Source organism: Corvus kubaryi, unplaced genomic scaffold, assembly GCF_017639235.1.
Source record: "Corvus kubaryi isolate FWS band 111438036 unplaced genomic scaffold, C.kubaryi_AGA036_p1.0 137, whole genome shotgun sequence".
NCBI lineage: Eukaryota > Metazoa > Chordata > Aves > Passeriformes > Corvidae > Corvus > Corvus kubaryi.
The window spans coordinates 14921329-14935227 of record NW_024580671.1 but is presented as its reverse complement, the minus strand read 5'-3'; the positions used below and the strand labels follow the sequence as shown (position 1 = coordinate 14935227).

The 13899-nt window shown below is 41.8% G+C and overlaps 1 protein-coding gene across 1 annotated transcript in view; it reads left to right on the top strand.

Annotated features, from left to right (window-relative positions):
* CNTN1 (contactin 1) overlaps positions 1-3215 on the top strand; it is a 229334-nt gene extending 226119 nt beyond the window's left edge. Inside the window, exon 24 of the mRNA XM_042018024.1 lies at positions 641-3215. Within this exon, the coding sequence (XP_041873958.1) occupies positions 641-720 (80 nt within the window). The 3' untranslated portion in view covers positions 721-3215. The remainder of the gene's footprint in view (positions 1-640) is intronic.
* Positions 3216-13899: the final 10684 nt, after the last annotated feature.

The window sequence follows — 13899 nt, the reverse complement described above, 5'->3', positions numbered from 1 at the left end:
GCAATTCTTATTTCTCTTTGCCAGAGCGAGTCATGTAAAGTTTGTAAACCATAGATTAAGATTTTATGTCTTAAAATATTTGTTTAAGAAAGACTCTTGTGACTTTAACAGACATAAATGCCACACTGCTAGAAGTCAGCCATCTGGACTTTGTAATCTGGCAGGTAAACAAACGGACCAGGCTCTTTGACATCTCTCAGATTATTGCTGTTCGTGTGAGCATTAACATTTCCAAAGGTGTCTCTTTGCTTTGTCACATTTCAAAGACTCCATTAATTTTGTTTTCACATGCTTAAATATTTATTTTGACCTTTTGCCTCCTGGTATAATAACCTCCTGGCTTGTCGGACTGGCCAAATCAAAATACACTGATGTGTCCTGAATGGCCTTTTTTCTTGTATAAACATGCTGCATAAACATGCAGCTCTTGCAGAACAAAAGAGTGAGTCCTCCGCCGTGCTGTAGCAAGTCTCTTTGTCCATTTCAGATTATCCATACAGGTAGGGGCTGTGCTGAGATCGGCCAGCTGGTTTCCAGCCTCCATACTCTGTGGACTTCAGGATTATTCCCCCCACTGCAAGTAGAGCTGAAGTAAGACCAAGTAAGACCAATACTGTGTTGTTGTCTGTTTGATGCACAGGTGCCGCTGTTGGAGTACCGACTCTGCTCCTGGTCCTAGTGGTGCCTGCCCTGGGTGTCCTTGCTTGCTCGGGATTCTGAATGTAGCTGGATTCACCTTGTCCTCCACCTAACACAAAGGACTCCCTTTGAAGATGAGGATCACGATTCTTTTTGATTCCTGTGGCACCATCCTAAGCCAAATAAATTACACTTTAAAAAGAATTACCCTACCGATTTCCTATGAACTTTAAGAGGACTGAGGCATCCAGGAACTCCTTCATGAAGTAAATCAACTTTTGAGCGGCTAAGAAATATTTTTAACTTGTTCCAATATGCCTTATAAAACACTTATGCTGATCTGTGACAGTTGCATGATTCGGTCCAATGGGGCAAGTTACAGTGTTAAAACCCAATAACATAGGCTGTACAGTGAAAGTAAAATCACCATACGTAGGTGCTTTAACTTGAATAACAAATTGTGAAATATAATAGAGATTGAAATGTTGATTGTATGTGATAAATGTAAGAGTACTACGTCTGTCTGTACTATCCTATATGTTTTGTGTACTGCATATTTTTGAATAGCCCCGTCATCATTTATTGGGATTACTGGTTTTTAGAGAGACAGTCAAAGCAAAAACATTTCATTATTTACAGCTATATTTCTTGAGGTTACTGGATAGAATCTGAAAGAATTGAAATAAAAGTCAGTGATAAGGATTTTTTATTTTAAATATGTTCATAACACCCGAGACATGGATAGCATGCTCAGCTTAAAGTAATTTACCTGTGCTTCACTGGTGCGAGATTTCTTATATTCTTTTCTTAAAAGAATTCTGTTGAAAAATTCTGTTACAGTAATTGTTACTGATTTTGGGAGTCGAATGTCAGCTTTCAGGGAAGCAGCGTAATGTATTGGTTTTGGTTTAGTCTTATTCCTATTGTTATTATGAAGGTAGCAATATAACATGTAGGAGTTTGGAGATGAAGTCCATGCTAAGATCAGCCAAGTGGACCATGAAATGGTAGGAAACATAAGTTATTTTTTAAAGTGAAAAGATTTAAAATATAAAAAAAGGAAAAAGGTATACAATAAATGGCAAAAGCAGAGTAGCACAGTAAAAAAATATTATATTTACATTTTTATGCTGCAGATGCCAGGTGTTACCTTCCTGTATTGAAGGCGTACATTTGGGAGAACTATATGCTTTTTCAAGAACTTGATATTATTCTAATGTTCATAGTGTTGTAAATAAGAGTTTTAAAGTTCTGAGACCATTTCTCTATTTGATAGAGTACTGAATGATCCAACTGTGTGTTAGTACGTGAAAGTCAGATCCCAACTGTTAGTCAAAGCTACATGTTTACTATGGCCTTTGAAAAATGGGAACTCTATTAGAGATAATGTTTTTGTTCTGACTGTGTCTAGAGTGTTTCAGTGCTGGGTTTCTTTGTTGGTTTGTTTGGGTTTTTTTAAGTTGTTAAAGAAATGCACATTCCTTTCATTTTCCATGGTATGCTGGGAGTTAGTTTGAGTGTGAATGATGAAGAAACACAGTGATGTTGAATCAGCTGGCTCAAGTAATAGTGCAATGTCTGATGCTTCAAGAATTATAAGCTTTGAATCATATTTTATTAGCACAACCTTGCTAGCTACTTAGAAATAGATTTTATCTTTTTAGAACTGATACTGTAGAGGTCCGTAATAATATTTACATGAAGCAAGGATAGGTCTATTAATAATTTACACCCTTTTCTTTTATTTGTATAATTTTGTACTATATATTTACATGTAAAAGTGTAGAGTCTTCATTAATAAATATCAATAATACTGTTTTAGTTTAATTTTAACTATTTGTTACAAGATGAAAATTTTTTAAATAGGCAGAAGTGATAACTCCCCTATAGAGGAAGGTCAAAGTGTCAAACACTGCTGAGTTTCATAAATTGTATAATTATTTGAAAGAGAAATGAGCTGTCTTCATACATAAGAAACTAATATGTAACTGTAAGCCTTCTGTAAAAAAAAATGTGTTTTATTGTGTTTCATTTGGTTTTGTTCTTTTGCAGTATGAGTCATTTTTATATAATTATACAACCACAACTACATCTTTTGCCAAATGCATGATTGCCTTTTACTTTTCTAATACATGGTGTAAGAAGCAAAACTGTTTCATTTTTGCATGGAAGTGACCTGGGACGGAACGCCACTTCTCTTTTTTTAAATCAGCAACACGGATGAGGTAGGTGTCACATACTGATCAGATAGCTGGAGAATTTTCTGTTTCACATAATTGTGTAAATTTGACTGGGACCTTCAGTTTCAAATTGTTGTCAAGAAAAACTAACTAATGTATCATCTGCTTTAAAATGCAAGGTTCATAATTAAAGTTTATATAGATAGACATACTTGGTGTTTCTTTATATTTCAGGAAAATTGATATTGCTATTATTTGATACTGATGAATATTGAACTGGTTTTTTAGTTACTTTTTATCTTTTTTTTTTTCAAATAAGTAGAACAGGACTGTGCTTTGTCCTTTTTATGAATGAAAAGTAAATGACAAATAAATGTATTAATGTTACTCAAAGTATTATAACTGTCTTTTGAATTGGAACTTTCTAATTTCATAGCAGTGATGTGATCATCTGTGATAGTAAAGGTGTGGATAGAATGAAGTGCTGTGTATCCCTGCCCTGCCTTCTTGTGACTGTTGCTGGCATTTAAGAGCTTTTCTGGCTGTTTTGCTTTGATTATAGGTGATAATAGAAGTATTTTCTTAAAATCAGTAACAGAGAGCATCCTGAGAGCTTTTCAGCATTTTTGGAACCAGGGGATAACTTAGTAGAGTATTTTTTCAGGTAACATTTTCTATTCCAGTAGATATATGTCATGATTTAACCCCAGCCAGCAACTAAGCCCCACACAACTGTTCACTCAGTGCCTGGTCATGAATGGACAGAAAATCAGAAGAGTAAAAGTGAGAAAGCTCATGGATTGAGATAAAGACAGTTTAATAGGAAAAGCAAAGGCCATGCACAGATGCAAAGCAAAGGATTCATTCACCGCTTCCCATGGGCCGGCAGGTGTTCAGCCATCCCCACGAAGGCAGGGATACATCATGGGTAACCATCACTGGTGAAGACAAATGCCATCACTCCAAACATTCCCCACTTCTTCAGCTTCCCCCAGCTCTGTATGCTGAGGCTGGTGTCATATGGTCTGGGATATTCCTTTGGTCAGTTTGGGGTCAGCTGTCCCGACTGTCCCTTCCCAACTCCTTGTGCACCCTTCTCCATTTCTTCCAGAGATGATACATTTGTCTTTTAACTTTTCTACCACTAACTCCTTTTGCTTTGCCATTTTAAAATTCTTATTTCCAAAAACAGAAGAAAGGAGAGAATGCACAAAAGTCCTCATGAATGGAAAATACAAAAAGAAGTTCACATCTCAAAGAGAAGTAGCACTATCTTTTCTTTTCTTGCCAGGCTGACATGTTCATCTTCTACCTTGATGCCAGCTAACCAAGTCTAAAGAACATCATAAAAAGACACATGAAAAGTACCTCCTTCACCTTAGTCGGTCTTGACTCAGGTTAATCCTCTTGATTAATATGGATGACACTGGAAGTTATACCAATTTTTATTCTCCAAAACACTTAAAAAGCTCGTGATTTAGGTGGTAACTTCAACAGACAACCCCCAGTGAACACAGATGTGTGGATTCTTCTGGTCTATATTTAAGGAATCTAATAGTGTCTTTAAAACCTGATGCTTTTGGTCGTTCCTGTGTTGTCACAGCCACCAACTGTGTGCTTCACAAAGAAGTATGACATAATTTCTTTCTCTTAAAGCAGGCAGCAGAAATGACAATATGTAGGTAGTATCATCTGTTGGCAAAAAGCTAAATCCAAACAGAGAATACAAAGGTACTGATTGGGCATCATCCCCTCGTCATGGCTGTCATGGTGCAGTATTTACCTATGTCATCTCCCTCCTTCAATGATTTGACACCTGCAGGAAGCACCACATAGAGAAGTGTTTCCATTGCATTGAGATAGTCCAGCTCCAGGCAAATTTAAATCCTCTGTGGTGGCATGCAGCTCCAAGTAGGCACATGCCATAGGGGTAAATGGCACCAGGAGTCATTACCTGACTGCAGGCTGGTGTTAAATCCTTCAGGAAATACCCAGATGGTGTGGCCCCAGGGCAGTGGAAAGCACACAGGCAAGCAGAGCATTTGTCCTCAGAGCACAAAGCCTTTGGCCAGACATGGAAACAGTGCCCTGGCCTCAGAAATGATGCATCCAGCACAAGCCACTGAATTCTCCTCAATGCGAGGAGAGAAACAAATATTCTCCAGCATTAAGGTTCATATGCTGTGAACAGGGAGTATTTCAACATCCAGTGAGCCCTGAAGCGAAAAGCCTTTGGGAGTGCACAGCAGTGGCAACTCAGACCCATGTGCCAATAACTGGGCTAGCTGCACATTGACATTCATTTCTGATTCTCACAGGGAAAAACACATTAAAAAATATCAAATTCCCAGAGGCACTAAACTCAGGGAATCCATCCCATCCAGACAGCTCTATATGAACAGCTGCCCTGTGGTTGCCTGCAGCATGGTAGCACTCATGGGACACGGTAGATGTCCATGGAATTGGACTGGTGGAGCCAAATGGTGTTTCCAAGCTGCTAAAATCTTGTACTACCCACACCAGGGCTGTTGTATACAAACCACTCATTAGGCACTGTTCCTGGCCAGTGCTTCTCCCAGGATTTGCTTTCAGATGGCACAGCCCTGAGCCATGCCAGAGCTCCTGGTAATCACTTGGCAGTGGAGGACTCTGTGTCCCAGGGCTAGCACTTCCAGCTGCAGATTGAGTTTTTTAGTTTTCAGTTCAAAATCTTCAGGATTACTGTAGGTTCCACAAAAGCTCCGTCCTTACTATTAATTTATCTGTATCTGCAATTCAAAATAGAGTGGAGACATGCACAGGGCTTTAGGGCAAGACTCTCTGTAATGAGGCTTTTGCTGACCCACCTTTTGTTCTTCAGCATTAAACTATTATTTGTCTTGTGAGTCTATGATAAGCCAATAATATTCATGAAATCATATGCTGTTGTCTCTGCCCAGAAGGTTTTTAGCTATAGATACTGAGAAATAAGCATCAGTCAGATCTCTGTGACAGCACTGAAGCAGTTAATTATGGTTCCTTATTTAACAGTACTCTGGCAGAATAATGCGTATCAGACTCCCTATGGATCTACCTGCAGCTCAAAGAGCTGCTGAAAATCAGCCAGTTCTCCACGCTCCTCTGAGCCTGCTCTGACAGAGCACCAAAGTACTACTGCAGTCCTCTGACACATGTGCCAAAGCCAAGAGGATGTCTTCTCTGGCATCAAATCACAAGACCCTTCAGCCAGCTTCAGTACCTGATTTATCTCCAGTAAAAAGTGTGTGATGGAATGATACAAAAGGGTCTACAGGGGGTGGGTGTATTTATATGTGAGCCTTGTGCAAGTAGGTTAAAGCATGCACTGGGATTGTAACATAATCTGACAAAAATTAATACCTCAGGCAAAGAAAGCCCAGAACAACAGCTGTGAGCTCTGCATTTTTTGTGGCAGCTTTTATACAAGTTAAACTTTGTGCTCCAAGAGCCAAGAAAGTGCACACAGGATGACTCCACTGGGTTCTGCTCAGCAAAAGTTTCTATCATCAACCTACAGCACTGACTTCTGTGATGCTGCAAAGTTGATGACTTAGACAGCAGTACAGGAGAAAAGAGGGTAAAACAATTCTGTGTAAGGAAGGGAGGAAAAAATAATTCAAACACTCAAGACAGCCAAATGTGCTACTACAAATGACCTAGAAAATAGCATTAATTTTCACTGTTAGTAACTGTGTGTTGGTATACAATGAAATAACCTACTCCTTATTGATTCCAGGAGGTAGGAAAACAGGATTTTTTTTATACAGAAAGAGCATAATCGCTGGCTTGGTCTTTTTCTAATCAGTACTGGGCAAGCTAGAAACCTTCATTCCATCAGGAACACGGCGTCACAGGGGGCATGAACTTAGTTAATGTTGGGGTTTCGGGAGTTCCCTTTCTGTTTTCTTTTTTCTCCTGAGGAATTTTCCCATATATGTTGCTGGGGTGACAAATTGCTGGGTTCTTGGGAGAAACAAAAGACCTTGCCACAGAGGGAGGGGTCCAACTGGGCTACTCTCCTTCACCTGGGCTTGTGGGCTGTGGTTCTCCGCATTCGGACGGAGAGTGGAGGGAATTCGTCAGCACTGCAGGCTTCTGCTTTTGGCTGCCTTCCTTCTACCGTGAGTGGGGCCTGCTCACTGGAGCAGCTGTTACACTGGGACCCTTACACGCCACCTTACTAAAAGAGGGACCTTTTCACCATCTGCTCGGGTGCCTCAGGGAGAAATCCCGGGATCCCAAAGCCCGCCTTCCTTGCCCCGCTGGAAGCCGGGCTGTGGCTGCCCTGCCCTGCCGTTGCTTCGAGCCTTTGCTACGTTGTAGCCGTGCTCACCCTGCCTGCCCCGACCCCCGGGGGGTTCCCTGTTTGGATACACCTCGTCTGCCATCCAGGATTTGTGCTCATCCCTGCCGTCCCAGCCTGCTGTTCCCGAGGGTCCGGCCAGACACCGGGATCAGCTGCCCAGGGGTTTGTGAAGCCTTTGTCCCATCCCTTCCCGGGATCCCGGGGCACCGGTGCCGCGTGCTCCCCGAGCTCGCTCCGGAGCGCCCCCTGCAGCCGCGGGGGAACCATCGCACCTGCCCTGCTCACCGGGAGCCGCCAGCGCCCCTGCCGGCTGCGAGCGGAACTGCACCCGAGGGGAAAGGGCCCGACAGCCGAGAAGGCTGGCACTGGGTTTGTGTTTGCTGTTACTGCCATAGTTATTGCTGTTTGTTTGACTGGTTATATGTATAATAGTAAAGAACTGTTATTCCTATTTCCCACATCTTTGCCTGAAAGCCCCTTGATTTCAAAATTATAACAATTCGGAGGGAAGGGGGTTGCATTTTTCATTTCAAGGGAGGCTCCAGCCTTCCTTGGCAGACACCTGTCTTTCAAACCAGGACAGTTAACACAGTTCATTTCCCCTACTTGGCATCTTCCAGGATGTCCTTGATGCAATTTGATAACCTGGTGGCTTCTGGCCAGTGTTCTCCCAGCACTCAGCCTTCTGCAAACATAAACTAAAATGGATATTTCCATGATCAAAATACTTAGTTTCTCTTTCTTTCATTCTCTCTCTCTCCCCCCTCTTCCTCCTTCCCCGTCCCCCCTCCTCTCTTCCTTCCCTCAAAAGAAAAACTGAATAGGAACTTGAGCACTGGTAATGAAAAGCCATCAGCAGGGAATATTATTGAATGATTGAATATTATTCAAGCTCTGAAAGAAGGAAAAGTCCCTTGATGACTACCCAGGTGTTCAAGAAATTTTGCAAGCACTCAATTTCACAGAGGTACAACAAAGAGGTAGGTAAAACTAGCATGACTTTTACTCCGTCAAGCCCTGCATGGGCTTCTTCTTAAAGATCTGAATCAGATTTGGAAGATCAAGGATATATTCCAGTGATTTAAAAAGATTTGACATCAGTGTCATGGACATCTTGAAGAACTTGAAGCCATGTGCTCTGAAAGCTAAGCAAAAATATATGTGTTATGCATTACCCAATGACCAACATGCAATTTCTAATCTAATTTCATCATGAACATGATAGATATTTGGCGGCCAGAATTTATTCTAACATACAATGTAGCAGAACAGGGGGGAATATACCTAAGTTTGGCTTTGTGTTGAATGACACATTTATTTTCATCAATAAAGGATTTACATGCCGTGGCCAACTTACTCCACCCCAGCTCAGGTGCCTGAGCTCATACCTGCACTATGACTGGGGAGCCAGATAGGCAGTCTTCAGCGAGCCATATAGCCCTGAGACAGGCTGATCACCCTCACCTCCGCTCACAGCAAGCAGAGCTCATCTCAGCTGTGCTCATTGCTGAAGCTAGCTGGGAACACCTGGGTGGCTGGCTACCTCCTAGGGTGATAAAGGGAACTGAGGGAGACTGTGTGCCCTAAGGAAGGTACCCAATATATGCGTTTTGGGTTTGTTTGGGTTTTTTTGCTTTAAGATCTTGAAATGCTAGAAAACTTGGATTTTTCAGTGAAATACTTGAACCCTATTATACTAAAAGTAAAATCCTGTGGGATGTCTGCCCAAGAGAAATTGAGTTTGTGCAATCCTAGCACAGGTGAAACTCAGGGCAACTGAAATGAAGGAGTTACTACTGTGAAATATGCCACTGGAGAAATAACAAACAGGGAAGTAAAAAGATTATTTCTAATGATAGCATTAAAAAAAAATCAAAGTCTTGTTGACAGTATTAGCTTCTCAAAAATTAATGAACTAGAACCTACTGTGAGAATAATTGCATATAAACAATGGTAATGTTGATGTTATGCAAAAAGCTGTGATGTCTATTGAGAATTAATATACAAAATCAAACTCCAGGGAAGTCAACTCCATTTCTGACCTTTAAAACTGCAAGTAAACAGAGGATGAAAAAAAAATCTCGTGAGAAAGAACATTTGTAAAAATGTAATGTGAGATCTTGCATCTACTATCCTTTTCTAAACTGACAAATACATGATCATTATTTTAAGCTTCTCCCTTTTCATGTTTATTTGCAGAAAGTGATGGTGTCTTCTGATTTCCATATTCCTGATTTACTAACTAATAGTTTTTGACTGGCCTAGTGGTCTCTGATGACTTCTTGAGATAAATATGAAAAAAATAGGTTGCATCTTTTTGCAGCTCTTCATCCCATGAGTAGATACTGACAGGACCTGTAAGTTAATTGAGTATCCAAACTGCTGAAAGAACTGTGTAAAGGGATTAAGCAGTAGCTATATCAAATATATAATCACCTTGCTTCTCTCTGGTATAACTGCAAGCAAAATCTAGATAAAGCAAATGTACACTTCATTAAGAACATGTGAAAAGCATTATGTGTATTTTTGATGACACCCATTTAAAATATCTGTTTGATTTTTTTTTTCCTTCCTTTGGCTCAAAACAGGAAGCCTCCATTAATTTCCTTTGCAAAGTGTGTGTCCTCAACCAGAAGTAAAAAGTAATTCACTTTTTTAAAAAAGGAAAATAAGTAGAATGTGTAGAATGACGATGTTAAAAAAAAAAATCCTTCAATTATGGATGCTACTGTTTCTGTCCATTAAGCATCCAAAAGTAATTTTCTGTAATGGATATATTGAAATTACTCTCATTACAAGCTGATGACTGCCAGATGTTAATAAACTATTTCTAAATGCTTATCATTAGGTATAATAATGACTAAGCTCACAAAGTGTTTCTTGCTTACGTGCCTGTAAAACACAGCATGGATAGCAGTGGCTATAAAATACTCTTTAAACAATAAAGCATGATCATAGAATCATAGAATGGCTTGGGTTGGAAGTGACCTTAAAGATCATCTAGTTCCAACCCCTGTTCATGGGCACTTTCCACTAGACCAGGTGGCTCAGGGCCATAAGAAAACAGTTGATTTCTACCAGTCAGTAAAAGGAAAAACCTTCACTTTAGCCCAGGGTAGTGTAAAAGCTGTCATAGGAGCTTTTCCACGACATTTTGTGATCAGTGTTCCACGTATAGGTAGATTAATTTCTTGGCTAAACCTCCATCTACTATTTATTGAATATATTCATTATTAATTAATAATTAATTAATAATTGATTATTCATATAATGCCAGTATGCTAGATCAACAGTCCAAAAAAATCAACCTCTATAATGACTGGGCTGAAGGGGTAAAGAGTTAGCCAGAACATTTTTATACTCTATTCATCACATTAACCATTAAAAATAAACCTTCCCAGAAGGACAGCACAAGACCTGATCCTGCCTGGAGGCATTTGTGGTAGTTGCTGACTATAATCACAGCAGACTGGGGCTGAGATTGCTTCTGGAGGATGCATACAGCAGATGTATAAAACAATTGCTTTCATCTCTAAGTATTGAATCTCCTGCCTTTTTTGTTTGTTTGTTTGTTATTGTAATGTCCCAGTCTGTGCACCCCAAGCACTTTCTGGGTAACTTTAAAAGTCACAAAAGCATTCCTAAATTTTCATTTTTGCCATGCTGCACTCCTTGACGATATGGAGGCATGGGAGACACCTTGAAACTAACTTGTCTCCTGTAATGTGTATCAGGAGAGTTCATTTGTCAAACCCTGGTTTATTGAACTTTGCAATTGTATTGGGTTGACCCTGAGTTGATGGACAGTCTTTAAGACCAATTACGCTTCTCGCAATTTACATATTTAAACCGCACAGAAAGGCAGGACTTCCCCTTTTGTCGGAGGTCGCCTGCTGGAAGGTGGGGGGGCTCCGAGCCTCCCGGCCCCGCCGGGCCGGGCCGGGGCCACTGCCCCTTTCCCCCTTTCCCAACGCTGTGGCACGGACCCTGGGTCGCTGCGGGGGACTGTCCCAGAGCCGCAGGCAGCTAAAGCCAGCCATGGACTGCTCACAGCTAAACCCATCCAGCGCGGCTTCTGGGGACAGGCGGGTCCCTCTCCTCTCCATGCGGAGCCGGCGGAGTCAACGGGAGCCGGCAGAGCCTCCTGTCTGCAGCCAGCACACTTCGTGCTGAACTGAAGAGGACACCACGCAGCCAGCAGCACAAAGGGAGCGAGGCTCTCTCCACTGTAAAGCCTGAACAAGAACACTCTTCAACATGGCGGCGTCAGAGTCAGAGAGAAAGAGAAGTGAGTCACGTGGGACGGAGCTGAGCATGGCGACGGGAGAAAAGAGGGCGGTGCCATGATTCTGGCGCGCAGCTTAAAAGAAACCTTCTTGCATGCCGTGGTAAGAAACTGTAATACCACAAACTGTTTGTCTCTTTAACCCATTTGAAGAACATGGGGGGATGGAGGAATCCTCATGTGGCCTATGAAGATTATGAAGAGTGCCTATGCCAGGCTATATAGAAGTAGTAAGAGGCTGTTAGAGACTTGTGGCGAAGAAAAGCCTTTGTGTGCAGGCCAAAATAATTTATCCTTAAAAAGATGAATAACCCCATGTAATGGCCCATGTTTTGCAGTGTGAAGGAACTGTGAGATTTTTCATGGGAGAGATGTTCTACACACAGCAGATTGTTTGTTTCCGGGTGGGTCTGCTGTTGGTGGCAGTTGGGGAACCACGTGCAACTGAAGGAAAACCCTTTTTTTCCTTAAGCATAAGAGAGAGACTTTTCAAGAACTGCAACACTGACTAACATCCCATGTTCTGTTATCCTTGTGTGAGCTAGGTAAAAGGAGAGAAGTGCTGGAAAGAGGGGGGGGGGGGGGGGAATTTGCTTTAATTTTGTTATTTTCTCTTTACTTTTAATTCTATTAGTAATAAAGCTCTTTCATTGTACTGAAACTGTTTAAGGTTTGTGCCTGCTTTGCTTTTCTCCTAATTCTTATCTCACAGAAGGAAAATAAGTAAGTAATGAATATTTTGAACCAAAACCACTACATTTAATTGGTGTTTCTGCCCGGTTTTAAACTCAACCTGCTACAGCAATGAATTCAGTAGAGCTGGGTTTCATTCCAGCTTAATTGAATCTACCCATGAGCCAAGGGAGTTGTGATCCCAGCGGACATCTTGCAGAGCCTCACCTGCAAGGTTGGGGAGGGCTTTGCCCTCCTGGCCAGCTGCGATTTGCTGTGTAGTTCTTCTTTACCTCCCTGTGTACACTTCTGTAGGAAGGGAGAAGCTACAGCTGCGCAACAGGGAACAAAACAAGACTGAAGCACCAAGTTCCATCAAGTTCCTATTGTTACTGGGAGAGAACAGGCTTTGTTTCAGGGGAATGACAGGTAAAGCTTTCCTGGGAAAGGTCTTCATCCCCCATGCTGGAAACACTTCCTTGTGGGCAGCAGCAGCAAGCAGGCTCACTCCATTCGGCTGTGCCAGTGAAAGAGACAAAAAGAGAGCTCTGTGTTTTCGGCACAAGGAGAAATAAGCACTAGGGCCTGCTTTTTCCTCCACTGAAGCTTCTACCCCCACAACATAGAGACACTGTGCACTAGAGACAGCCTTTCACATCCACAAGTACACTGACCTCAGGGAACAGCATTCATCAGCTTGAAATCTCCTTACCTGGGTAGCTCAGTGCCTTTCAGTTGTGCTCAGAGAACTTCAATTTTCTCATGTATGATTCATGAAATTTAGCAGCTACACATTCTTATGGAAACCATTAAAGCACATATAGAAAATCTAATTTTCTACATAATTTTGATTGGTTTGCAATGTCTTAAAACAGCTAACAGAGTGAGTTTTTAGCTGGAATAATTTCTTAAACCACTTAATTAATTTCGATGCTGTATTTTCTGTTTACTCCTTTCCTGCTGTGTAAAATTTCTCTCCTTATTCTTTCTTTGGATCAAGTACAACTGGCTGAGCTTAGAAGGTATGCTAAAGACCTGAACAACGTGACTGACTTGTTTAAATCCAGTCCTCAAAGTCTAAAGCTCCTGAGTCTAAAAACATTCTTCTTCCAAAGGAATACAGGAAAGTTCAGCAAAATCTGGAAGTAACTCCCTATGGTTGTGCCCTTTGCATAGCACATCAGGGTTTACTCAGGGCTGCTCAGGTTTCCAAGTCCTTCTGAAAAGATGGGCAGTGGCCTCTGAGCAACAGCTCTGGCCAGTGAATGCCAAGATGCCCCACACACCCTCAGATAATAGCTGGAAATGGGAGGAATGCATCATTTATCCTATCACTGAGTTGGTGCAGTCTGTCACAAGGGCAAATATGTTTGGTGGATTCTTTTTTTTTAATTACTCTGAGTTTCAAATCACAGCTCCAGCTTCCCTGGGGACTCATCAGGGCACTGACCATTGCTACTGTTGTGAGGACTTGTAGTAGTGATGAATATCAACTTTCCCCCTTGGAAAGTCAGCAGCACCAGGAGAAAGGGGAAGGGAGGGCAACGGATGCTCGCAGCAAAGAGGAGACAGTGAGTCAAGAGACACAGCCTTGAGGCACTGTTGGGCTGCCATGGGCAGGCTGATACTGCCCAGACGTGGCTGCTCCCCTCCTGTGGGGCACAGAGGGTGCATTGCCCTGGCCCAGGCTAAGGCCTCTGTCCTTCTTGTCTGTCCTTCCCATAATGTCCCTTATACTGAGATTCCCTGATACCTAACTGAATGTGCAGGGGTCCAGACAAGGGATGGATGGGAAAAAA